This window comes from Sciurus vulgaris, assembly GCF_902686455.1.
Source record: "Sciurus vulgaris genome assembly, chromosome: 12".
NCBI classification, from domain to species: domain Eukaryota; kingdom Metazoa; phylum Chordata; class Mammalia; order Rodentia; family Sciuridae; genus Sciurus; species Sciurus vulgaris.
Window position 1 is genome coordinate 30,486,885 of NC_136473.1, and position 26,204 is coordinate 30,513,088.

Consider the following 26,204-nt stretch of genomic DNA (forward strand, 5'->3'; position numbering starts at 1 on the left):
GCCCTGGAAACTCTTTCATTTCCCTCACCTCACTGGAGTGACCCAGGACTAAATCCACGAACTGTTTCTACAGAATTCGAGTTCTCTCTTGGTAATCTCCTAATCCTCATTTCTCCAGCTTAGGCTGATTTCCAGGCTCATGGATCCAGCTTCCTACTCTATCTCTAATGGAGTAGCTGCTATCCCAAACTTGATGTGCTGGTACTGAAGGCCTGCCATTCCCGCAGACAGAGGTGCAGTCCCCCATTGTTACCCTCCCAGGGGCAACCTAATGGCAGGGCCTTCCTCTAAATTGCTCAAGTCAGATACCTTGAAAGTCAGCCAAGTGCTCTCTCACCATATCCAATCCATAATCAAATCCTGCTAACGAAATCTTCAAAATAGAACCAGAACCAGACCACTTCTTTCACTTCTTTCCTCCTGCATATCTTCTACTCTGATCCAAGTTTCCATTATCTCACACCATTATTGCTGCATGAGCTTCCGGTCGGTCTCCCTGCTTCACCCATGCCCTCCTGCAGTCTGTCCTAAATCCAGAAATCAAAGTACAATTTCAGAAACAGAAGTTAGATCATGAAAATTCTTTTCTCCCAGTGACTTCCCTACTCCTTCAGCCTATAACCCAAGCCTTTACAATGACCTAAAAGGCTCCATTCATTGGCCTCAATCTGTCCTCATCTCTTGTTCCATTACCCCTCACTGGCTCTAATCAAGTCACTTTGGTCAACTTGCTGTTCTTTGAGTAACTCCAAACACACTCCCACCTGAAGGCCTTTGCCCTTGATGTTCCCTGTAACTAGAACAGACTCCTCCCAGAATCTACAATAATTATTTCTTCCTTTTCTTCAGTCTTTGCTCCAGTATTACCTAGTCACTGAGTCTCTCTTGACTACCCTAATAAACTGCATTTCCTTCCCCATCCTAACTCCAACACTCCCCTATCAATTCATCATTTAACTTTTCTCTGCAACATTTATTTTATCCTATTATGCCATTTAATTGATTCTAGTTTTTAATTGACTGCCTTCTCCAACTAGAATTTAAGCTCCTTGAGACCAAGTCATTTTGTCTGTTTTATTCACTGCTATATCCTACCGTCACATGTAAATATTTGTCACCTGGGTAAATGAATTTACATTTGAAATATTTAACATCTGATTTAAGTGAATCTTCCCTAATAATTAATGCTAACACTATACACACCCAACTCTGTCAAAGAACAGAACGACAGATAACACTTAATGCTAGAATATGTGCTGTACCTTTAGGAACTGTTTTGGAGGACAAGTAGCAATTTGGATAGAATAGGAATCTATTCCATGCACGTTTTCTTTAAATTATACTAATTTTAAAACCTAATCTAAAAGATAGTTTATATTTATAGAAATGAGAGCTGAAAAATTTTTTGACATAAGTGCAACTCCCATAGATTACAGGTGATTGGGAAAAATTAAGTTCAATGACTCATCTCAGGTGTGTGGCAGACCCATTACTGTAACCACTGTTTTCTGAATCTAAAGCCAGGCCACAGTTCGCTGGAATATACTGCCTCCTTCCCCAGTGTTTTCTGCTCTACCATGGACACGTCCTCCCTGCAATATGCTTAGTTGCCATGTTGCCCAAATGCTCTGCCAACATTCCCAAGATTTGCACTTAGTTTTAGTGTGTTAGTGTCATAGAGCTGTACTTCTGTACCAGCAAAAGAAACACAAAAAGGTCCCCCCTAGTGAATGCTGGCAAATCAGAATAAGAGTTCCAACTTAGAAATCGCTTACAGATTTGAGAAACCAGGCTTATGTTCCAGAGGGAGAACGGCCTGAAGACTGGTATGAAAACTGGAAAATCTCAAAGTAAAACTTGCTCTTCTGTTTTCTATCGTCTGCTAAGAAATAAAAGCTAAAAAGTAATGTGAAAACCTGACTTTCAACTTTTAACCCTCTACCTGATGGCTACTCATTTTAAAAACACTGTCATTACCACTTATTTGATACACAGCTTTAAATATACATGCAATGTCCCTTCTAAATGGCTATTTTATCCCCAGAATTGGTTGCTGGAGTTCCAAGAGGAGCACAGAATTTTGGATATGTGAGTACTTGAGAATGCATTCTAAAAGAATAGTTGTTGTTCATGAAGAGAAATGTTTTCTTGCAAGCTATTTTTAAGTCTTCAAATCTTTTCTTTATTAATGAGTTCCTCCTATTAATTCATGCTGTTTGCTTACTGAAATAGGAAGGAAAACAAACAAGGCTGGATTTGTTCAGATCCATGTACAGGATAAGGGGCATGATTTGTGAAGCCAAGTATAAAATGAAAATGTGGGGCACTTTTAAAAAAATTTTTTTGCAAAGAGTCATAATTATCAAAGATTTTTAAATTATTAAAGTGTCAGGATAGCAAGAACAAAGCATTAAACTAAGGTGGGATCTGGTGGAGCCCAAGGCCTTGTGTGACTACATAGGCCACACATCCAGGATAGGCCACACATCCAGGGAGCTGACCCTATCCATGTGCATAATTGAGGAGCGTTGTGAAGGCTTCCATGCTACAATCAGCACTTTAATATATCTCATATGGTAGAAATAATAAGTCAATAGCGATTTCACTAGTATATTAGATTGCTAAGATCGCTATGTAGAATTGCCACAAACACAGAGTGGCTTTCATCAACATGAATGTGGTCTCTCACAGTGCTGAAGGCCAAGTCTGATCCAGGTGTAGGCAGGGTCCTGGTCCCTCCAACACCTCTAGAGGATTCTCCTTGCCCCTTCCAACTCCTGCTGACTCTGGTTTTCCTCACTTTGTGACAGCATCTTTCCAGTGTCTGCCTCCAACTCTCCACCTCCCTATAGCCATAGTCCCTCTGTATCTAAATGTACCCCTCCTCTTTTTATAAGAATTCCATTCATTGGATTTAGGGCCAACATAAGGTAATCTCCTCTTGAGACCCTTAACTAATTTCGTCTACAAAGACCCTGTTTCCCAATAAGGTCACATTCTGGAAAGGTAGACACGAATTTGGGATGGATATTAGGCAAGTCTATCATAACTAGTCATCATGAAATTAGGAAAAGAATATATAGAGAGTTTATAAAAAGAAAAACATATTTTGTTCTTAAATCAATTTTCTTTTTTCTTTTTTTATTTTTACAGACTGCGTTTTGATTCATTGTACACAAATGGGGTACAACTTTTCATTTCTATGGTTGTACATGATGTAGGTTCACATCATTCATGTAATCATACATGTACATAGGGTAATGATGTCTGTCTCAGTCCACTATCTTTCATTCCCTTACCCCTCTACATAATCCAAATTTCCTCCATTCTTCTCTTGGCCCCCGCTATCCCTACTCCCATTACACAAAAACATTAAATTATTTAAGTTGTGATTTTTTAAAAAATAATTTCTTTAACTTTATGTTAAGTGGTGCTCCTATCTAATTTCTCTGATTTCAGGTCTCAATCATTAATTCTACAGATATGACCTTTATTCAGAATTTCACTGGCAAACAGGTAAAGATATTTTAATATGAAATCATTAGGGTCACTCTGTGCTAACATACTTTAATACTTATATCATTTATTCGTTCACTCAAAAAATATTTAATGAGCACCTGCTATGGGCTGGAGACTGAGCTGGGCACTGAGAATACAACAGTTCAGCAGAGAGATGAATCCCTACTCTCCTGCAGCTGTGTGTGGGGTGTGGCAGGACAGGAGAGTTAATTCAAAAATATTGTTCGTGATACTGTCAGATAGCAATAGGTGATAGAAAGAAAATAAACAGCTATATAATTGGGGTGTGACGGGGAGCTCTTAGGTAGAGTGGTCAGGGGATCCTCTGGGGGGCAACATCTAATGCGAAGCTAAGGACAGCTAATAAAAAGATTTTCAAACAGGAACCAACTGACGTGTCTGAGGAGTCCACTGTGAGGAGTCCCCGGTGTGTATATGCAAGAGAGACAGAAGTAGGAGCCAAAGATAAAGAGGGACAGGGGCTTCTCTCATGACCTTTAGTCAGGAACCCCCTGGTTTCAATTTATTTTTTAATAGATTCACATTCAAAATCAAGTGCATACTTTGAAGCTGTCATGAACAGCTGGTGTCGAGCTGTCTTTTGAGGTGACAGAAACATAAAGCCCTTTAGGGGATCTTTTCCTGGCAGTGGCAGAGAGAGAATTCCGTGTTCCATTCAGGATGATCTCTTAGCCACTTTATGCTGCATTTAAAAAATGAGTTAACTGAGGTCATGATAGAATGGACCAGGGTCTGAATGAAGTGACCAAGTAATTACTAGTGGCAGCCCAAGTGGAGCTGATACTACATGTAGGGAAATAGTCGCAAATGATGAGGAGTCTCTGGAATGCCAGGAGCCACAGGTCCTCCATAACAGAGGACAAAAGCTCCCGGAGACTGAGTGCGAGGGTGTGTGCGTGTCTTTGTGTGTGCGCGCGTGCATGTGGGTGTTGGGGCAAATAAGTCAAATACATCTCTAAGAACCCAGTAATTCAGCACAAGAGACTGCAAAATCAAGAAATGCAGGTGGGATTTCCTCTATTCCAAATATATTGTTGGGGCTCTGGGAAAGGAAGAATCTAGAAGAGCAGGTTAGAACTCTCATAGACTCTCCATGCTAGCCACTAAGCCAGGATTGCACAGCAAGGCAGACTACCCTTCTTAAAAGGAAAACCCCAGTACCTGCTGTGATCGAGAACAGTCTTGGTGTATTGCAGATGCTGTTCAGTGTACCTGGTGGTGAGCTCTCGGTCCCTCCTTCCCTCTTAGATGGCACTCGCTACTCTGAGGTTTGATCCCATTGGTCAGAGCAGATGGGCCTGGACCTGTGCTGCTCTTCTTTCCTGTAACTGGAACCCTCTCCTGAGCCTCAGTAGTATGTGGAGTCTTGACACTCCTTTCCTCCCAGAGACTACTATTGCTCCTTACCCACTGTCACTTCCTGAGGTCCTACTGTGAATGGGTCAGTTCCTGAAAACAGGATGCTACCACCCTCTTGACCAAATACGGTCTGAGGCCACAGTTTATCTCCCACATGCTCCTGGGTATTGTGACTGGCGAAGCTCACCATACTTCTTTAAGCACTGAATTTGGTTCTGCTGTCTGAGAGGCATGTCAAGAGAATGGATTCTCAGGTTTTTAAATGAGCAGAAAATGCTCATTTGACATCTTGCTGCCAAAATGTGGGGACTCAGTCCACCTCTTACTCTGAAATGTTCCACAAAGCCATTCACATCTTTCATGATACTCTTATGGAAGTTATGGAGAAATGAGGTCAGGATGGCAGAGAAGTCGGGGGATCTGTGAATGTTGAACAACTATGACTAAGGGGATTTGATCAATGTGGGCTAGTTGCATGTATGGCAATGTCACACTGAATCCCATAAATTCATATAATTAATACATGCTAATAAAAAAAGAAATCAAAAGAGAAAGTGAAGAACATTTTCCTTAGCCAGATCTCTTTTTACATTTTTGTCATTAGAAGCATTTTTAACATTTGCTAAATTCAGTCCTTCTATAACTTCTCCTCTTCAATACCACCTAGTTCTGTAATCTTGAACCTCAGAACTTAATGCATAAATGATGGAATTTCTCTGAGTGAAGGCCACACAGCATCACCCAAGGGATAAGACTTGCACTGTTTATGTTTGGAATAAAGAAAAGAGAATAAGAACTGAGATCGTGTGACACTTAGTAACTTGGGTTCTCTCCCTCAACAATGAGAATTGGGTCCCTGGCACCTACTTTGGTCCAAACACTGCTTAGGTAGAAGAGAGAACTCAACCAATCATTCTCAGCCTTCCATGGACATGCTTCCTAGAAGTTGATTAACTTAGAAGGTGGCAGGAGGCTCAATCAATTGAAACTTTAGACCAAAGAAACAAAATTGGCAAGCTGAAATGATCAGACAAATCCGAAACAATTATAACTCCTGGAAACCTAGACTGAACAATAAAAACTTCCAAGGGAAAATATGGGGGGGTAATGATATGCTGCTACACTTGAAGAAAAGACTTAGGAGCTTTCATTGACTATGAGTTCAATATAAAATTGATACTGAGATGTAGGTTTCCCCCAAATTAAAACTTTCCTTATGCTTTAATAATATAAAGGACACCAAATAGAGATTATCAATCCCACTTCACTCTTCTGTCACTGTACTCCTAAGAACCATCCATTCTTTGTTCCCCATGTGTCATTTCTAAGAAAGAGGGACTGGTTGGTGGACCATCTGAAAACATTTGCACATGAGACTTCACATGGAGGTGGAATTAGATTCCTTTTGTGGGATTCAAGATTATAGAACTAGGTGGGATAAAGGACTAGCAGTTATGAAAAGTTGCATGATTCAAAGAATATTCTAATCGTTGTGTGCACAGATTGAATGGGCTGATTGTTAAGCATAACCAGAGGATGTCCAAGCAGATGTCAGGGTTATTATAGGGAAAATTATTCATTGGGTCAGGGTGAGACTAAATGAGAGTAAGTGACTCAACAGTCAGTCCATGTCCAAGAATTTAGGAATCTAAGTGCAAAAAATGTACCAAGATGAGATGCATCATTCAGGAATAATTAAGAGATGACTATAAAAATGACTTTTTGAACACAAAATATGTCACTTTTGATTTTCTTTTGCAGATGGCATCTTATTTTGGATATAGTGTTGTTGTATCGGATGTTAACAATGATGGGTAAGTTTATAAGAACCCCCTTACTCTCTATATATCATGGTCATCCATAAAGATGTGATATTTTTCCTTCCTGAAGTTCATCCTTCTGTACTTCCTCAAAAACATAGAGGCTCCCTTGTTTGAACTTTTTTTTTTTTTTTTTTTTATTCAGGACAGGAGGATGTATCTAATAAAGAATTCTGTCATCCTATTTTATGTCTTTACTGAGATTTTCCACATCTGCCGCTTCTAAAAGAGGACTATTTTATTTGGTTTTATTTTTAATTTTATGAAGCAAATAATCCTTGGCCATTCAAAATCCATATTCATTGAGGAATTTGTTCATCTGTCTCTTCACTCCTAAGAATTTTCCCCCTAGAATATGATATAGTCATAGCACATTTGCACAAAAATGTATTGTTTCCTCCTGACATTGCTAGAACCAACTGTAGCAACATCCAAAGGGAAGATGAAATAATAATAATGCTATTTTTCTGACTAGGATAGTAAATTACAGTCAAACTTGGACCAAACAGCACTATTGAATTGTGGTTGTCATTACAACATTACTTCAAAAATAAATTATTATCAAGCATCTCTTTTATTCACTGTAAGTTAATAAATCATGAAATAAGAAAATCTTTGAGATGTACCGAGTCTCCATGCAGTAGGTACTGTTGGAGCACGACTGTTCCAGGCAGGGTTTGCAATGCCCAGAACCCTATACAAAGTTATTAGACTGGGTCTCTGTTCTCATGAAGCTCACGGTTTTGTAGAAAGGAAATATCTGAAAACTCTTATCACATTCCAGGATTCGGAGCAAGTACTTTAAATAGATCTTTGATAGACATTTTCCTGTGACCTTTATATAGCTGGAAATGTACTTCCTATATTATGCTGTGGTATATGATTGGAGATAAGTTTAGTAACTTTTATAGCTTTTGGAAAATATCTTTTTGTTATCCTTTCATTGAACATTTATTTCTTGAGAATCTACTATGCCCTGGTTCCTTTTGCAGAATATAACAATTTCATGAGGTTATATATACTCAAGTTGGAAAAGTGGGAGCTACAGAGAAAAAATAAGTCAAATAAAGAGTGTATTAAACGGTGATAAGAACTCTGTAGAAAAAGTCAAAAACACCAGTACTGAAAGCAACCAAGATATCCTTCAGTAGGTGGGTGGATAAATAAACTGTGGTACATCCAGATAATGAGATTTTTATTCAGCTCTAGAAAGCAATGAGCTATCAAGTCAGAAAGACATGGAAGAACACTAAATGCATATTCCTAAGTGAAAGAAGCCAATCCAAAGAGGCTACATGCTACATCATTCTAATTATATGACATTGTGGGATAAAGGAGAACCTATGGGAACAATAAAAAGATCAGTGTTTGCCAGAAGTTTGGGCAGGGGGAGGCAGGAAGAGATGAATAGAGGGGACACAGAGGATTTTGAGGATAGTGAAGCTATCATAAAAGATACTGTCATTACACACTTTTAAATCCCATAGAACGTACTGCACTAAGAGTGAACTCCATGTGAACTGGGGATTGCAGCTGATAATGATGCAGGAGGGTCAGTTCATTGATGTAACAAAGGCACCACACTGAGGGGAGACGTGGGGGTGGGAAAGGCCATGTATCGGAGGGCAAGAAATGTGGGTACTCTGTACTTTCTGCTCAGATTTGTCTGACTCTCAAGCTACTCTATAATATAAAGTTTATTAATTAAAATTTAAAAGAAAAACTGAAAGGAGTACTGGGAGGATGTTTTTTCTTTTATTTCATTTTAATTCTTTGGTGGTGTTGGGGATGCTAGGCAAGCCCTCTACCACTGAGCCACAACCCCAGCGCTGTGCATGAAGTTTTTTCCTCTTCTCCAATTCATTTTTAAATTGATTCTTTGTAGTTACACGTCACATTAAAATACATTTGGTATAATCACAAAAGCATGCAATGTAATTTGCTCTAATTGAGTCCCCAGGACTCCCCCCGCCCCCTTCCTTTTCCCCCTTTCTCCCCATGCCTCTACTCTGCTGATCTTTCTGCAATTTATTTATAGTTTTTGATTTCAATTAGTGTCTTATGGATATACTTCAAGTTGAGATTCACTGAGGTATATCCATGTATGTACTTAGGAAAGTGTGGTCAGATTCAGTCCACTGTTCTTCACTCTTTCCGTCCTTCCTCCCTCACCCTCAATCCCCTTCTCTACTTTGCTGATCTTTCCTCTATTTTGATGAAATTCCCTCTCCACTTTATTTTCCTTTGTCTTCCTTTCTTTTTGTCCCCTTCACTTATTTTGGATAAGCTTTGGCATATCAGAGGAAACCTTCAACCTTTGACTTTTTGGGATTGGCTTAACTTGATTTAGCATGATGTTCCCCAGTTCCAACCATTTATTGGCAAATACCATAATTTCATTCTTCCTTATGGCTGAGTAATATACCACTGTGTTTATGTACCACATTTTCTTTATCCATTCATCTGTTGAAGGGCACCTAGGTTGGTCCCACAGCTTGGCTATCATAAATTGTGCTGCTATAAATATTGATGTAGCTGCAGTTTTAAATCAAGTACATGGAGAAAACCTCAGTGGAGATTACAGTGGAGAAAAGACCTGACGGAGATAAGAAAGGAAGCCATTGATGACATAAAATGGGGAGAGGAATGTTCCCAGACATACAGTAAACAGAACAAATTCCTGGAGGTGGGAACTCCTGGCATTTCTGAGGAACAACAAAGAGGCTCAGAGAGGTAACAAGGGGGAGCCTGAGGATAAAGGTGCAGAGGCCACCCAGACTCTGCCGTGAACTAGGATGAGTCTGTCTTCACAGGGACACCACATCCTATGAGCCATGGAGGATTCCAAGGGAGGGAGCAGCCTGCTCAGACTCTGGTTGCACAGGCGGGCTCTGTCTGTCTGGTCAGTCACCACATGCCAAGGCACGCGTGGCAGTGTTGGACCAGAGCAGCAGCCATGGAGGAAACAGAAGTCCTTACACTCTGGATATATTTCGAAGGTCTAGTTCACTACCAGTTTTATCCTGAAAGCAGTTTTAACTTAAAATTAAGTCACATGAATCTCTATTCATCTGAGTGTGAAGAGGGAGAAAGATTAGGACCACCAGTCAGGAATTCCAACGTGGACAGACCATAACTGTCATCACAGGCTCTCAATCATTTAGGAAGACAATTCTTGAAGAAGAACCCGAAGCCCAAGCATGGCATGCTCTTCAGGTTTGGTGAAGCCACTCTGTAGGGAACAACACTTCCACGGTGGCCTTTCGGATGTGCCTAGATATGTTTCTCTCAACAGAAGGTCACATGAGCACAGGGGCTTTTCCCGTGGGTCTGCGTGGCATTTTAGAGAGCACAGATTCATTCCATGTGTGCCCTTCCGGGGCCGCTCCTGTTTTGAATCCCTGCAAAATTTCCCGGTTTTCACAATTTGCCCCGGAGGGTACTCTTTCCTTCCTGGAAACATCCTCAATTTAGACTATAGCAAAGTTTCGTGACAATGTTTATGGTACGTATTTTTGCCATGTTAAGGACAAAAACGTGTGAGAAAAGGACTTCACTGGCTTCCTGCTGATTGAAACAACACGATAATAACAACACAGGAATTTTCAAGTGATAAATTAGTTCTTTCTGGATGTCCTTAAAAATTGCTGTGCACACTACTTCTCTTTTTTATTAGGTAACATTTTCCAAATTCTTTAGACTATATGAAAGAATAGGTCCTTTAACTTAATACTGTCTACTCAAAGGTAAGGTGTCCAAAGATTCCCAGTGTGATAATAACTTGCTGTTTGTAATTACCTAGATACCTCAAATTTAAATTCAAGGTCCTATTAAAAATGAATTTATTCTAGAAGCAATTGTGATTGGTCAAAGAAAAAAGATATATAGTCAAAATAAAGATATATAGTCAAAATAAAGTCTGAGAGTACAATAATGTTGTACATAGTATATACAGAGTTAAGAAAACCATTTGGTAGGGCTGCATTGTGGCTCAGTGGTAGAGCACTTGCCTTGTGTGTGTGAGGCACTGGGTTCAATTCTCAGCACCACATACAAATAAGTAGAATAAAGACCCGTTGACAACTAAAAAACATGTATTTAAAAAAAAGAAAAAGAAAATCACTTGTCCAGGTAAAATTGTTCATGGTTCAGGGGAGAGACCCCCCTCAAACACAGACAATTGTGGGATTGAACCAGTCTTTCCATTCTCCAAGAAAATTAAGTATGATTGTACATACATAATGAACATACATACATACATACATACTAATGATCGTACATACCTAATGAACATCTTCAGGCAGTGAGTAAATTCCTTATTGACTATGCAACAAAAGCAAGGTCCCTACAAATGCCCCAACATCTCAATATCAGGAAAATAAAAGTGTCATTAAGTAAATGACAAGTAAATTGGTGGAAATTTTCTCCAATACTTTTACTAAGAAAAATATTCCAGTAGATTTTTCTAAGTCCAATCTGAGTGGACTCCAAAAATTTAGACCAAACAGTTGGGTGCCTGCTGGCTGGGAGATGATATTGTCAAGGCTGTGATGGTTTTGAAAGTACCATGTAAACAAACTGGCAAAATTAACTTCAGTTTAGTTATCTTTCCGCAGCCAGGACCACAACTCTGTCAATGTAAACTTTGTTAGGAATTTCTGGACAAACTCCTTAACAAGTAGGGATGGTATTTTTCATCTTGAACTCAAGGAAGAATCCGTTTTGTTTTGGTTTGTATTGTTTTTTTTTTTTTCCTTGGGGCTTTTGAATCTTATAGTATTTATACTATTTCAGAAATTCACAGAATTACAATTTAATCCATTGGATATCTCCATATGTCTATTGTTTCCAGCCTCTGTGAGGCCAAAAGGAGGTAAATGTAACGAGATTCATTGCAGTTAGTTAACTGACAGCATTTTAGAGAAATCTGTTTGAAAGCAAGAAGCTTTGGGTGGCTATGGCTTTATACTAGATTTAGTACAAGTATAATCATTTGCACAGGAAACATCATTATGATTAAATTAGGAAGAAAAATCTAGAAAGTTATACATAAAAAGGTGGTAAGTTAAACTGATTTCTATAATGTAATATATTTGTTCTTGCCTGTAAATCAATTAGGTTGATTAGATATTAACTTTACTGTATAGTCTACTGATCTGAGTTCTTTTAATGAATAACTACATTCTGAATATTAGTCATGGAACTTAGCATACAAACAGTACTACTGAAGAAAAAGAGAAAAAGTAAAGTTCAGATACTAACTCAAACCATTTGACTGCCAAAAACTTGAATGCAGATTCTTCATCTTGAACATTCTCATTGGTGGGTTCTCTCATAGTTTATCAAAATATTTGCGCTTTGCTTTTGATGAAAGTGTTTGTAATGTTCTGTATCAAATGATGTGTGAAAGATGAGATGGGTCTCACATGGTATTATCAGAGTAGACTCAGACATTAAAGCGAGATGAAAATAAAACCTGTATGAAGGATGCACTGAGATTTAAAGAGTTTGACATTTCCAATAAAATGAAGTTTATGTACACATCCTATTTTTATGAAATACCTTTACATAATGACTTAAATCTTGTCCAAACAACAACTAACCTGACCCAGAGGAAATGGTTTTTAGCAGCATCACATAATTAATATTCTTTTTTCATCAATCACTGCTATTTTTTAGATTAAAATATATTTTTAAAATCTCTCTCTCTCTCTCTCTCTCTCTCTCTCTCTGTATGCATGTATGTTTATTCTTTTAGAATGGTACCCAGCTTGTTATACCTATCAGAAGGTCAACAAAAGTCATCTTTACTAATAAGTATTTTAAATTTTTTAAGCTTTATTTGCGTTTATTTAACAAGAGGATGTGGCAATTTTTGAAATAGCTTAATGGCACACATAGTCTACTACGGTGGTTTTCCAACCATTCTTTGTGGTCCATAGATAGATATTACAACCCAGTACACCCACATGCACACACACACAAACACACACACACACAACTGAAATGAAAATTTCACAAGACAATATTATCTTTATTATGTACAATGCATTTACTCTACCTTCTATTATTGTATTCTATTTTATTTTTAAAAATTGCTGGCAGAGACCCATTATGTTGATTTCATAACCCACTAATGAGTTACAAATCAAGGTTTTAAAACACCAGCCTAAACAATAATATATACCATGATTAAGTGGTATTGCTAATACAATACTAAGTCCAAAATAATCTACGAGGCACACTGGATCAATTAAGTCCAAGACAGTTATTGTGTCTCCACTTTATGAGAGCATAATCATAAATTAAGAACAAATGCCTCTTTGTCTTTTTGGAGCTAAAAACATTTCAGGACAGTTAAGTATCTGGGGAAACATATTTCTAAGAAAATAAATCATATTACTTTGTCATATTACTTTGAAAATCCAAGGATTCCATGGATGTGCCAGGCCTTCACAATGATAGGTCAAATAATTTCCATTTCTAGAATTCAATGTTTGCAGTGAGGAAGGTATGGAGCCAATTGAGTCAGTCCGTCATGTTCAAACCCTCAGGGGCCAATTGTATGGCTTGTTCCTTCTCTACTGAATCAAACATGGCCTTGCTAAATCTCTGCAGTAAGGAACCAGCGACATTGGATGTCTTACTCTGAAGTAGGAGGCAACCATATACACAACTAGGTGTTTGACAAATGCCACTTCATAGGGACAATGATAATGACAGGAACAGGTAACTAGGGCTCCCCGCAGGCAAGGCCAGGCACTGGAGGACCATAGATCCCTGTTCTCCTCTATCCAGCAGGAAAAGCCATGTGAACAAACCTAAAATTCTGGGTTTACAAGTTTACAGAAAAACTGAGTAAGGACAGAGAGCTTCCCTATAGTCTCTCTTCTTCCCCTTCAGTTGCCCATTATTAACATCTTGCATTGGTGTGGTACCTTTGTTACCGCTGATGAACTAACATGGATACATCATTAATGAAAGAGCATAGTTTACGTGAAGGTTCCCTTTTGTGTGATATGGGTCTCGCCAAATGCATACCAACATAAAGCCACCATTACCATGTCATATGGAATTGTTCACTGCCCTCAAAATCCCGTTCTCTTCCTGGTCATGCCCTCCATCTCCCATCCTTGGCAACCAATGCTCTTACAGACCCCATAGTTTAGCCTTTCCCTGAACGTTATATCGTTAGAATCTCACAGTATGTAGCCTTTTTTGCACTGGCCTTTTTCACTTAGTAATATGCATTTTAGGTTCCTCCATATGGGCTACATAGCCCATTTTTTTTTAAAATTACTGAATACTATTCCATTGTGTGATATACCACAGTTTGTTTATCCATTCACCTACCGAAGAATATCTTGGTTGCTTCCAGGTTTTGGCAATTTTGCTGTAAACATTTGTGTATAGGTTTCTGTGTGGACATGCTTTAAAAACTCATTTTGGCAACCGCCAAGGAACACAAACATGAGATCAAATGATAAGGCTATATTTAGCTCTGTAAGAAACTGCTGGACTGCTTTCCAAAGGGCTGCCTCACTTTGCATTCCCACCAGCAATGAAGGAGAGTTCCTTTTGCTCCTCATCCTTGCCAACATTTGGTGGTGTCAGCATTTTGGACCTTAGCCATTCAAGGAGATTTGTAGTAGTATCTCATTGTTTTAATTTGTAATTCCTAATGATATATGATGTTGATCATATTTTCACATACATTTTTGCCATCTGTACCTTCTGTAATGAGGTATCTATTCAGATCTTTTGTCCACTTTTTATTTGGTTTTTTTTTTTCCTTGTTCTTTATTATTATATATTATAGATATATAATGTAAATTATAAAAATAGTATGTAGTATTATATATAATAATACTATAGCTAACATGCAATTGTAATATATCATTCTTAACTTGCATTGTTGAATTCTAAGAATTCTTTGTATATTTTACTTTTTCAATCAAATATGTTGGAATCCTCCTAGCATGGAGCCACCCCCCACCCAGGGTGCCTTGACTTCATTCAGGACAACACTACCCTCTGGAAATCTCACCTCCAGGCCCCCCTGTCAGAATTGCCCCCGGGGCCCATGCCATTTCCTCCAAGGAACCTTCCCTAATTCCCTCTAAGTACCCAGCCTCTAGCCCGTCTGTGATTCCAACTTGAATCCCCCATATTACTGTTCCCAGCCTGCCTTGTTTATACTTATGTGAGTAACAATTTAACCTCACTTGTAAATTAATCAGAGACCTAATTAATTCATCTAGAAGTCATCATTGTATTCTTTAAATAACTTATCATATGATCTTCATAGTATCTCAAACCTAGTAGGAACATGGAATCCCTGTGACTTACACTGAGAAACAGACAGTAGACAAACACCATAGGCAAGATGAAAATTTAAAGAGAACAGACACAGTGTTGCTGGTGCCTTTCAGACCACTCAGATCTGCAAGCAGATTCTGGCTATCAGTAACTGCCCTTAGCTTATCCTTGACCTTAAATATTAATGAGTTTAAAAATATACAGCATATATATGATTTACATGCTATACTAATATTAATAGGATTTACATTAATATATCAATAAGGTATACTTTTAGTACATATCTTATATATGGTATTAATATACTTGCTATATTAATGATATAATACTGGTAGTAATATATTAATGATACAAACTTAAATTATATCATAATAATATTTCAGCAATTATGTTACTTGGCAAACTCCAGCATTACCTAATCTACATACACATAAACATCACATGAAGATTTGTATTTATTTCAGCTTTAAGTGGCCTTTCGTGTCATTGCATCTGCCAGGATAGGGCTGCCTTCAGGCAAACTTTGGTCATCAGTAGAGGGCAAACCATGCATTTTTGTTGGTGTGACTCTTCAAACATTTTTTTCCTTTAAAATTTTTGTAATTTTTTTTAGATACACGTGACAGTAGAGTATATTTTGACATATTATACATACATGGAGTATAACTTATCCAATTAGGATCCCATTCTTGTGGTTGCCTATGTTCATATATAAATATACCACCAGTGAGTCTCCATATCATGTACGACCTTAAGAATTGTCTGACTTTTTAAATTTTTAAAATAAAAATCAAATAACTGAGAAGGTTCATGGCAAAAAAAAAAAAAAATTAAGTTATCTGTTCTATTTTTCTCTGTGAAGGAAACACCTTTGAGTACTGCCACTGTTTTTTATTCTCCTGATGGTAATGTCTTCATCTCTAAGTAATTTGTTTAGGTGTCTGTTTCTTGAATTTTTAAACCCTAAAAGTCATCCATTTGTTTCCTGCTGTCATTGACATATACAAAGAATGACTATAAGTTTTCAATTGAGATGAAAATTGTTTCTGGTTTTCTAGCCAGCACTATTCACTTCTCTGGTTTCTTTTTTATTTAGCTAGAGATAGCAAAAGGAAAGGGAAAGACAAATTTTAAACCTCATTACTGAAAGAAAGCTGTATAATTAGGTCTATAGTTACATACATTGTAGACAAACTCTGATCTCCTTCTGGAAAAACTCCTTAGGTGTTCTGACATATTTTCCTTGTATAACTACAGCTTCTGGAAATGCACTAAAAAGGTGGAAAGGGTGAAAAATCTGTGGTTTTCTTAAAGTAATCATTTTCAACAGAGTTAAAAAGTTCCCTGTGATAATTTAACAATTCATATGTTCTAACAACATTCTATCTCATAGACATAACAAAGCCATGAAAGAAACCCAATCATTGTAAATTGATCCTCAGAAAAGGAAAAATATCAATAAAAATGTACAAATCTAGCCTATTAGGAATATACCACAGTCTTCTGTCTTCCGGTTTGCTGACCGCTGTCTTTGATCCCTACAGGATGGATGACATATTGATTGGGGCACCTCTCTTTATGGAACGTGAATTTGAGAGTAACCCTAAAGAAGTAGGGCAAGTCTACCTGTATTTGCAAGTGAGTGCCCTCCTCTTCCAAGACCCACAGGTCCTCACAGGCACCGAGACTTTTGGAAGATTTGGTAGTGCTATTGCGCACTTAGGGGACCTGAACCAAGATGGATACAATGGTAATTTAAATCAATGCATGGAAGTTATTTATGTCTAATTTCATGTTACTGCTGTATGAAGGAATCAATGGACATTTTAAAGTATTCATATGGTGTGGACAGTATAGTTATTTTTGGTTTTTAATAAACTATTAAACTCTCAAGGCAACTTTAAGTTTCATGGTTTGACTACTGGAGATATCACATGGAAATTTCCTCATGTTCAATTAAGGTGTCCTACAAGAGCTCTCAATGGTGACTCAAGGCGAGCTAGAGAATCTTCTATACGTAAAGAGTCAAGGCAAATAAATACATGCTGATATATTAGCAAGTATATTGCCTTCTGACTAACCTATATGGATTACGAATAGTTTATGCTGAATTGTTATTGGTTTGTAAACTCCATTTTAAAGGCATTTTCAATGTTTGCAATGAAGTGGTGCTAAATTCTTAGTATAGGATTGCAGTTCTTTATGTTGGAAGGTCACAGATGCCTTTTAAGTACCCTCTCCTCAGAAAAATATGCAAATTCACACAAAATTTTATATACATTTTAGGATTTTTAAGTTAAGGACCTAGTGAGTTTCTAGATTACAGTTGAGGATATAACAGGAACTTGCTGTACAAAAATAACTTTGGAAGTATTCACATCAGATCAGAATTCATTTGTATTTTGGCAAGTGTTATTGAACTCTTGCTTTCTTTGAGAAAACAATTTTAGTTAGGTACAGTGGTGCATTCTTCTAATCCCCACTATTTTGAAGGACAAGGCAGAAGGATCACAAGTTCAAAGCCAATGCCAGCAACTTAGTGAGACCCTATCTCAAAAAAATAAGTAAGTAAAAAGGGCTGGTGGTGTAACTCAGTGGTAGAGCACCTCTGGATTCAATCTCCAGTACCACAAAAGAATATTTCTAGGTAATGTGTGTTTAGTAATTAAAAAAAAATATATTTTTAGTTCTGGATGAACACAATACCTTTATTTATTTTTTTTAATGTGGTGCTGAGGATTGAACCCAGTACCGTACAACTGTTCTATCATCAAGCTATAATCCCAGCCCTAGTAATTTTTAAAGTACCAGAAAACATATTAAAAACTATGATTCCAAGGAAATGACAAATGATGAGTTCTCCTTTAAGTGATTTGCTGCTGCTCATCATATGCAATTTCCTAACACCTCAGTGAAATAATAATGTGCAATTATCTATGAGTGATTGTTTTCATCTCTTAAACCCTTTATGATACTTCTAAGAGAAAAAAGAAGCTGTTTTAATCCCGTCAAAAGGGTCTTAGACTCTAAGCCTTGGTATCTGGAGTCAGGAGTAGGTAAAATAATGCCACATTACTGGGGCTTAACGGAGGGGACAGAAATCAAGTCACTGACTCAAAGGAAGAGAAGGAAGTATGCCTTTTCCCTACCCCATGACAATGTACCTTCTATGAGGTCTGAATTCTGACCTTTCATTTATCTTGACCTGCTAAATGAAAGCAGACTTGTAATCCTCATTAAGGTTATGAAAGTCGAGTCCCAGTTCATTCAGTTGTATCCTCTCTGACCCAGGAACAGAGAAACTAAAGAACGTTACAAACAAGGACCCCACCGTGGTCCACTATCTTGGAATCTTATGTTACTGTTTTGAGGAAATTCTTTTTCAAATACAACTATGTATTTATGCTTATTGCTCAGGAAAAACCTGAAAAACAGACCGTGTGGCAGGTAAACTGTGTATCTGGGTGGGAGTCAGGTACTATGGTCCTCACTAGTTTCCCCAATATCCTCAACTATTAAATGGGTCTTGCCTAGCTCATAGGACTAGGTGACCATTAACAGTGTCATCTTTGTGAATGAGGGCTTTTGTTTGTTTGTTTTCTTTTGGATTGCGTAGAGGGAAATGAGGGGAGAGGCAGGGGGTAGAAAAGCTTGAACGAGGCAGACATCATGACCCTATGTCCATGTATGATCACACAAATGGTGTGACTCTACATCCTGTACAACCAGAGAAATGAAAACTATACTCCATTTGTGAACAATGAATCAAAATGCATCCTGCTGTCATGTATAACGAAATAGAACAAGCAATAAAAAAAAATAAGAAAGAAACAACTCTTAAGTACTCACAAATGTACCTCACTTGGTCCACCAGCCCTGTGATCTGGATTTGACCTGGTTTCCCCCTTCCCTACCTAGCACTCATGGAGGTCATCCTTGGGCCATTGCCTTTGCTTGGAGTGTTCCTCCCTCTAAGGTTCATGTGGTTGGTCCCTCTTTGTCCCTGGACTTCAGTTTCTTTGCCAGCCACTTGACACCCTTCTCTGATCAACTCATCTAAGACAACACTCTCACACTCTAGATTATCAATATAAAGATTCTCTACACAGCGATCACCTTTGATATTTTTTGATTATGTCTCCATTCTAAAGGTCTGCTCCCTGCACTAGAACATACAGTTTCTAAACACAGGCAGAGACTTGAGTGTCCAACTCACTGTTGTACCCACTCACCCAGCATGTAGTAAACACTCAGTAAATGCGTGTCAGATAGATAAAGGCAGCCGATAATTTTCTGTTGCTGCAGTACTACTGAATCCTTCTAGAAAATATAATAAACCCTTCGGATTTTAGGATATTGCTCTTCGATTGTCCTTATGTTTCTAAAACGTTCTTCTGTATTTCAAAGTATGTTTCTGTGTCTCTGCTTGTAGACATCGCCATTGGCGTGCCCTTTGCAGGCAAGGATCGAAGAGGTCAAGTGCTCATTTTCAACGGGAATGAGAACGGCTTGAACATCAAGGCTTCCCAGATTCTGCAAGGGACTTGGGCCTCACAGACTGTCCCTTCTGGATTTGGTTTTTCTCTAAGAGGAGATTCAGACATTGACAAGAATGATTACCCAGGTAAGGTTTTCTTTCTTTTCCCGTGTGAGAGTCTGCTTCCTGGCAGGTTTCCATTCTCTGCAAAAGGGATCATGTGTAAGCAGTTCTCTCATAAAGACAAAGGTTGAGCTTAGACACTTTCATGAGAATTTGAAGGAAAACAAAACAAACTTCCCCTTTCCAGGCAAGAGACAGTGTTAAAGAGGCAAGATGGTTTAAAAAGCTGCAGTGGACATAAAACTTGTCAACTGTGCAGGCCCGGTTCTCATTGAAACCCTGCAGTAATTTGGTCTCTATTGACACGCAGTGTACATTAGACACCTTTCTAGAATAATTTATTTTAGCCCAGTAATTCCATTTATGCTCACTGTTCCAATTAATCAATATACGAACCTCAACATTTTCTGTCATAAGACTCATGTTTTTAGAGCATAAATATTTTCCAGCCATATTTTGGAACCTTCCAAAGATAGACTGAATATTTTAAGTAGAAAAAAAGTGGTCTCTGATAGGAATCATAAACTCTTCTTGATTACCTCAATCAAATTCAGGGTGCAAGGAAATCCATAAAGTGCTGATAGATAATTCATGTCGTGTATGCCACATGAAAATATGGGTTTGTCTTAAAGGATTATTTCAATGGTCAGAATATGTAGCAAAGAACATTAGCCTTCTTGGTTTTATGGTTCACTTTTTCACTTTTATGTTGGTTATTTTAAAATGGTTTCAATAAATGCTGAGAAATCATTAATAGTTAACTGACAGTTTCAGCTGTTTATTAAAACCTTGTCTCTTCCCACCAGTGCCTCCCCTGGTTGGGAATTTTCCATATGTAGGGTTTTCTCTGGTTTGGGGCAGCAGTCCAATAAGCTGACTGCCTAAATATACATCATTAATTTCAATATGTTGGCTTTCTCTTCTCCTCTGGGATTAGGCAAAAAGGATAACATTACACATTTTTATAAATTTGCCAGAAACCTTTCACAACACCAACATGGATGTTGTAGTGGGCTCAAAGAGGATTTGCTAGTATGTTGTATTCTAATGCTTTCTACCTGTGGTACTATCAAGAGCATTTAGTTATTTTCTTAGGCCATGATATACTAGAATAGTCAAAGATGGTTACTTTTTCTGTTTTTGGAGGGGGGCTTGGGGTCTCCTGCATAATATATTCTAATTTTAAATAAGTCAAAATTCTAGATCCCTTGTTATTCCTACCCAACATATGTCAAGGCGATTAGTGAAATTCAACTCCTGGGTTGCAGTTTAGGTGTACAGTTAATTTGGAAATCGATTGGTATTCACTGGGCCTGAGCTAGGCTTCCTTCCCTCACTCTCAGAACCAGGGAATTGGACAGACAGAATGGCCGTGCCTTCCACCAGGCAAAGGAAGTGAAGGATGTCTTGTTCAAAAAAGGCAGTCTATCGCTCAGGAGAGTAGGAGGCCGGAGAGAGAAGCTGGAGTTGGATGGAGACACCATTTTGGGTTTGGTCTCTATGGTGAGGAGAATGAGGAGGCACTTTGGAAGCTTCACTCTGGCTTTGGTGTGAAGAAGAGGTTGGCAGGGAGTCCCACCAGTGTTATTGGCAGTGACTTGGATCCCAGGAGTGGCAGTGCAGATGTGGAGAAGTGGATGGTTGAAGAGGGCTTTGGGAAATGGAATCATTTGGTGACAGTTGTATAGAGGATGGGTGAAGGAGAGGGAGGATTTTATAATGACTTCCAGTTTTCTGGCTTTGGTGACTAGCTGGATGGTGGTGCCATTCCTCAAAACAGAAAGCATGAAGGAGGACCAGAAATGTGGAGAAAATAGTGATTTTTAAATATTGTGAGTCTGGGATAATTTTACCCACCCATGGACAGGTGGGATGCTCCCCCAAGCAGTGGGAGGCATTGGTCTCAGCCAGAACTCTAGGTGCTGAGGGAGTTGGGGCTAAGGTGGTAGCTGTTCTTGACACCAGTCATGAATAATTCAGATTCAGCAAGATTTCCCTTTGGAGTCTGCTCAAAACTTCATGACCCCTCTGAACGTGCTCAGTGTTAGTTTCTCAGTTCCACAAATTAGGTGTTCAAGACATGAAGGAATCTTCACGCTGAACTGAGAGATAATTCTCTATCTTGGCTCTTTTCTTGCCTTTCTCCAGGCAATCCATAGAATGTAAGAATTTGAGAATTCATGAAATATTTAAGTCTTGCAAGTACAAGTCTTTTTTGGAACAGAATAATATAGTTCTTGAAAAAATTCAACATATTGCTGAATATTATGCTTGTGAATTTTAAAATATTTTATGAGGAAAATATTGTTGGCTTTTAGAAATTTTATAATCATTTGGTCTTAATTAAAAGCTTTACCAGAAGAAAATGTACAGGCCCTGTAGCCCTATATTCAAGCACCTCCAGATCCCCTGATTACTTCCAGAACCTGAGCTAATTCCAGGACCAGGGTTGCTGCAAATGTACTGGTTATGCCCAGCCAAGGAACAAGTGGGTGCAGATTCATATTCCAGGAGATTCCTTCCACTCAGGAAGGGTCAGGGGCACATTTTAAAATTCACATGCATTTTAAAAGTCATGTGTTCTCAGTGGCCCTGATCCAATTCTTCCATTCTAAATAGACCAGAAACAAAAATCTCAGATCTCATGACTGCATCTACCTCGTCACCTGTAGCATCATGAGAAAACAAATGCAAAGACAAAAGAAATTAGAAATTCTGAATTGAAACAAGTCAAACCACTTGGAATCCTTAAGAAATGGAACACACCTCAGAAACTGTGCTTACCAACACTGATGACATCCAGCAGGGTTACTTTTCCCATTCTTGAGATGAATGAGCATGTTTTCCCCTTATTAGGTACCAAAATGTTTAGCAGCCACAATTGGAATGAAACAATTGGATTATCACATGATCTGTTCTGCAAGTTACATATGTCTTTAAGCAGGACCACTCAGCCTTCTTGTCTTTGGGAGGGAAGAATGTTAGAAAGAGCAGGAATGGGATCAATTATGTTGTTAATATTTTTGTAATTATAACTACTGATATAAGTCCAAAGCATACAACCATTGCATAGAAGATAAATACAGGGCACACTCATTAGAATATTATCATTAATCTTTCATACACACATAGATGCACTCATATATATATGTGTGTGTGTGTGTGTTTATATTTGTTTGTATGTATATGTTTACACATATCAGGTGAGTGGTAAGATTGACACACCACTTCTTTCTTTTTGGAAAACATCAAACTAATATAAAAATAACCTTATTAAGGATAATGGAGTGGCTGTGGACAGGGGAAAGGAAACCAGGCTGCCTGATTTTGGATTCCTATCCAACACTGGTTCAATTGGCACTCAATGGGTTATTTGACTTTTTTGAGTTTCCACGTCCTTATCTGGTATTATGGAGCCAAAAAGACCTACTTTGCTTGGGTGGGGGAGGGCGGCTTGCACTTTCTAAGTTGGGAGAGGATTTTTACAAAATGTCCTGAATAACTTAGAATAGCAAAGAAAATAAATTTGAATGCCATGCACAGAATTGAAACTACTTCCCAGTCACGTTGGGTTCACATATGATTTTGAAAAACTGCAGCCTAGGACATTAGAAACAAACAGACTGGGTTTTAAAATTGGACCCCACTGGTTTCTAGTTACATAAGAGTAAAGAAATGTCTTGGCCTCTCTGAATTTCAGTTTTCTTGTATATAGAAATAGAAAAGAATATGTTGGTGTGAAAATGAGAGAAGATAACTTTATGAAATGAAGTGAGATCATATATTTAAGTTACAATGAGATTGTATAGAACTTGTTTAATAAACAGCAGCTCTTTAAATGACTTTTAAAACCAAACTGTATATATTTTGGAGGCATTCTGCACAGCTTGTTGATATTCTTTTCTTTTGCTCAAATAAGTAAACTTCCATGGTTCCCAAGTTTAACTTACAGTGCTACATTTGCTTCCTCTGGCCCAGACAATTGGGAATATGAGAGTAAAGATGTATTTCCTGGGACCCTGCTAGGTGAAGAACCACTCAAAAAATTCTTATTGCTGGACCCTCAGTAGAAGGTTCCCCCCAAATCATGAGGTTGTTGCCCAGTGTGATGAAATTCACTCTGAATTCCTCTTCACTCCCACCCCAAGGTGGGAGATGAGGGACCAGGGACTTCTCTCATCCCTCACTGCTGTGCTTTACAGGGTACCAGGGATGGAAGACGCTCTTCCCTCTCAGCCATTGAAAGATATTTAATTACATATGAATCAGGTGGGAACCAGTGTGATAACAGTGGGCTTTGAAGGGAAGGAATCAACAAACTGGTGGAAGTGAAAAATAGACTAGACTTGATCTTGACCAGCTGTGATGGAAAGCAGAAAAGCAGCAGCAGTAAGAAGAGGTGACTATAAAAGACCACCTGGAATTTTGAGCAGGGTACCTGAGAAAAGAACCATATCTTGGACAGACATGGGGAGAGTTGTGGAGATTCTATTACAGAAATGTGGGCAATCATTTTCCTAATGTTTAATGTATCTGCCCAATACTTTTTTAGAACTTTTTTTTTTTTTTTTTTTGGTAACAAATATCGTCACTGTCACATATACAGAAATAGGAGTCATAAGTATTTTCCTTTCTAGCACCCAACTTACTTTTCTTATTCAAAATGTAGATGTGTTTAGGTTTCCATGTTGGTGCTCATTGGAAATTGAGAATTGACTGGAAGGGTATCTTGCACACATTAATTGAGTGAAAGCATTTCAGAAGAAAAACAGCTGTGATGGTCAGGATTCCTAAAATTCAGTGATCTAGTTTAATCCCGTTAAACATAATTGCATAACAACACCATCTGCTAAATGCATAGCCCAGACATGAGAGGGTGGAGGAGGGGGAAGGGCAGGTTTTGTTGAGGAGCAAAAATCTTTCAGGCAATAAAAACTGAAGGAAAACATGGGCTGGATGTCAAGACTATTACTGTTTCATTCAAGCCCACTAATATGCAATGATTATGTCATGAAGTCATTTCATACAATTACATTCAATGAAATAAAATGACCCATCATCTGTTTTAATGAGTGGTGTGTGTGTGTGTGTGTGTGTATGTGTGTGTGTGTGTGTGTGTGTGTGTGTGTGTGTGTGTAATGTAAGCAAATAAGTGCACAAAGAGAGAATCTACACTCAAGTGGAAATAAAGGGGTGTCTCTGCCCAAGGAGAATGATGCATTTTAATTAATTTTGAGCTTCCTTGAAATTGATCAAGTTTAGTTGAACTAAGTTCAAATCTTGTAGTAAAAGTTTATTTTTACTTCTCAAACTGCTACTCAAGTTTGTATGAAAAGCAAAACATTACATTCCTTTAGAGCAAGATTTTCATAATTTCATTATAAACACATTAGAAAGTAGAATGTTACATTTCTTGTAAAAATATCTTTTGAATTTGGATTGAATTGAATTAATAATACTGAAAAAGTTCATGGACCTGAATCAAGTAGTGTCACAAAGTGGAAGTAAAAAGGAATTGGGAGTTAAAGGGCCTGAGTTCTAGAACTAATTCTCCCAACTGTGATGTTAATACCTCAACTTCTCTGGGCCTTTCTTTTTCTACTACAAATAAAGTAGATGTATGAATTGGGTTTTTTTTACAATTTTTTTAAACTCTAAAATTCTTTAATTCTATTATTCCACAAATATCTAGATATTCTGCCACCACAGATTGCTCTGCAATATTGAGTAGATTACTAAGGATTTATCTTTTAAAAAAAAAAAAAAAAAAAGCCTTAGTGAAATTATACAAGACTATCTTAACTGTTTTTTGGAAAAAATTCCAGACTCACAGAAAAGTTGCAAAAAATGCTAGTGTCTGATAAGCCCCTCACATGGCTTCCCCTCGTAGCCATACCTTGTACATCTGCAGTACAATGAAATATTGAATGATCACTAGATCTGTTGGAAATTCTACATAATTTCATCATTTGTTCCATTTATATTCTTTTTTTTTTTTTTTTTTTTTTTTTAAGTCCAGGATCCAATCTAAGATCCCTTGTTGCATTTAACTATCTCATTAGTTTAGTCTTCTCCACCTTGTCACAGATAGTCCCTTGGTCATTCTTTGCTGTCACAAATACGACACTTTTGAAGGGTATTAGCCAGTTTTCAAGAGTGTCCCTGAATTTAGATTTCCAGATGTTTGCTCACAATTAGACTGAGCTTATGCATATTTGGCAAGAATACCATGTGTCATGTTGGACCCTGCATCGTGTGCCTGGAGATATGTGAGGTCTGTTGTCTCTTGCACTTTGATCCCTTGCGCAGGGTGCTATGGGCCAGGTTTCCCCAGGATGTTTTCCCCTATCTCCGAAGAGCTAATATGAGACTATACAAATATCTTGTTTCTCATCGCACTCTGGTCCACGAATCTAAGCATCCACCGATGATTCTTACCTGTAACAATTATAACTGTCCAGTTGGGATTTTCTCTTTTCATCACTCCTTCTAATTTCATTAATTGCAATTCTAATATAAGAAAAAGAATGCCTTCCCCTCCATTTGTTTATTCACTCATTTATTTA

At 38.0% G+C, this 26,204-nt stretch overlaps 1 protein-coding gene across 2 annotated transcripts in view; it reads left to right on the forward strand.

The window, feature by feature from the left end:
* The window catches only part of ITGA8 (integrin subunit alpha 8), a 232,611-nt gene that overhangs the window by 112,143 nt on the left and 94,264 nt on the right, over positions 1-26,204 (forward strand). For both annotated transcript variants that reach the window (XM_079108168.1, XM_079108169.1), the window contains exons 9-13: positions 2,045-2,088; positions 3,460-3,516; positions 6,661-6,713; positions 16,583-16,788; positions 19,471-19,662. In XM_079108168.1, the coding sequence (XP_078964294.1) occupies positions 2,045-2,088; positions 3,460-3,516; positions 6,661-6,713; positions 16,583-16,788; positions 19,471-19,662 (552 nt within the window). The remainder of the gene's footprint in view (positions 1-2,044; positions 2,089-3,459; positions 3,517-6,660; positions 6,714-16,582; positions 16,789-19,470; positions 19,663-26,204) is intronic.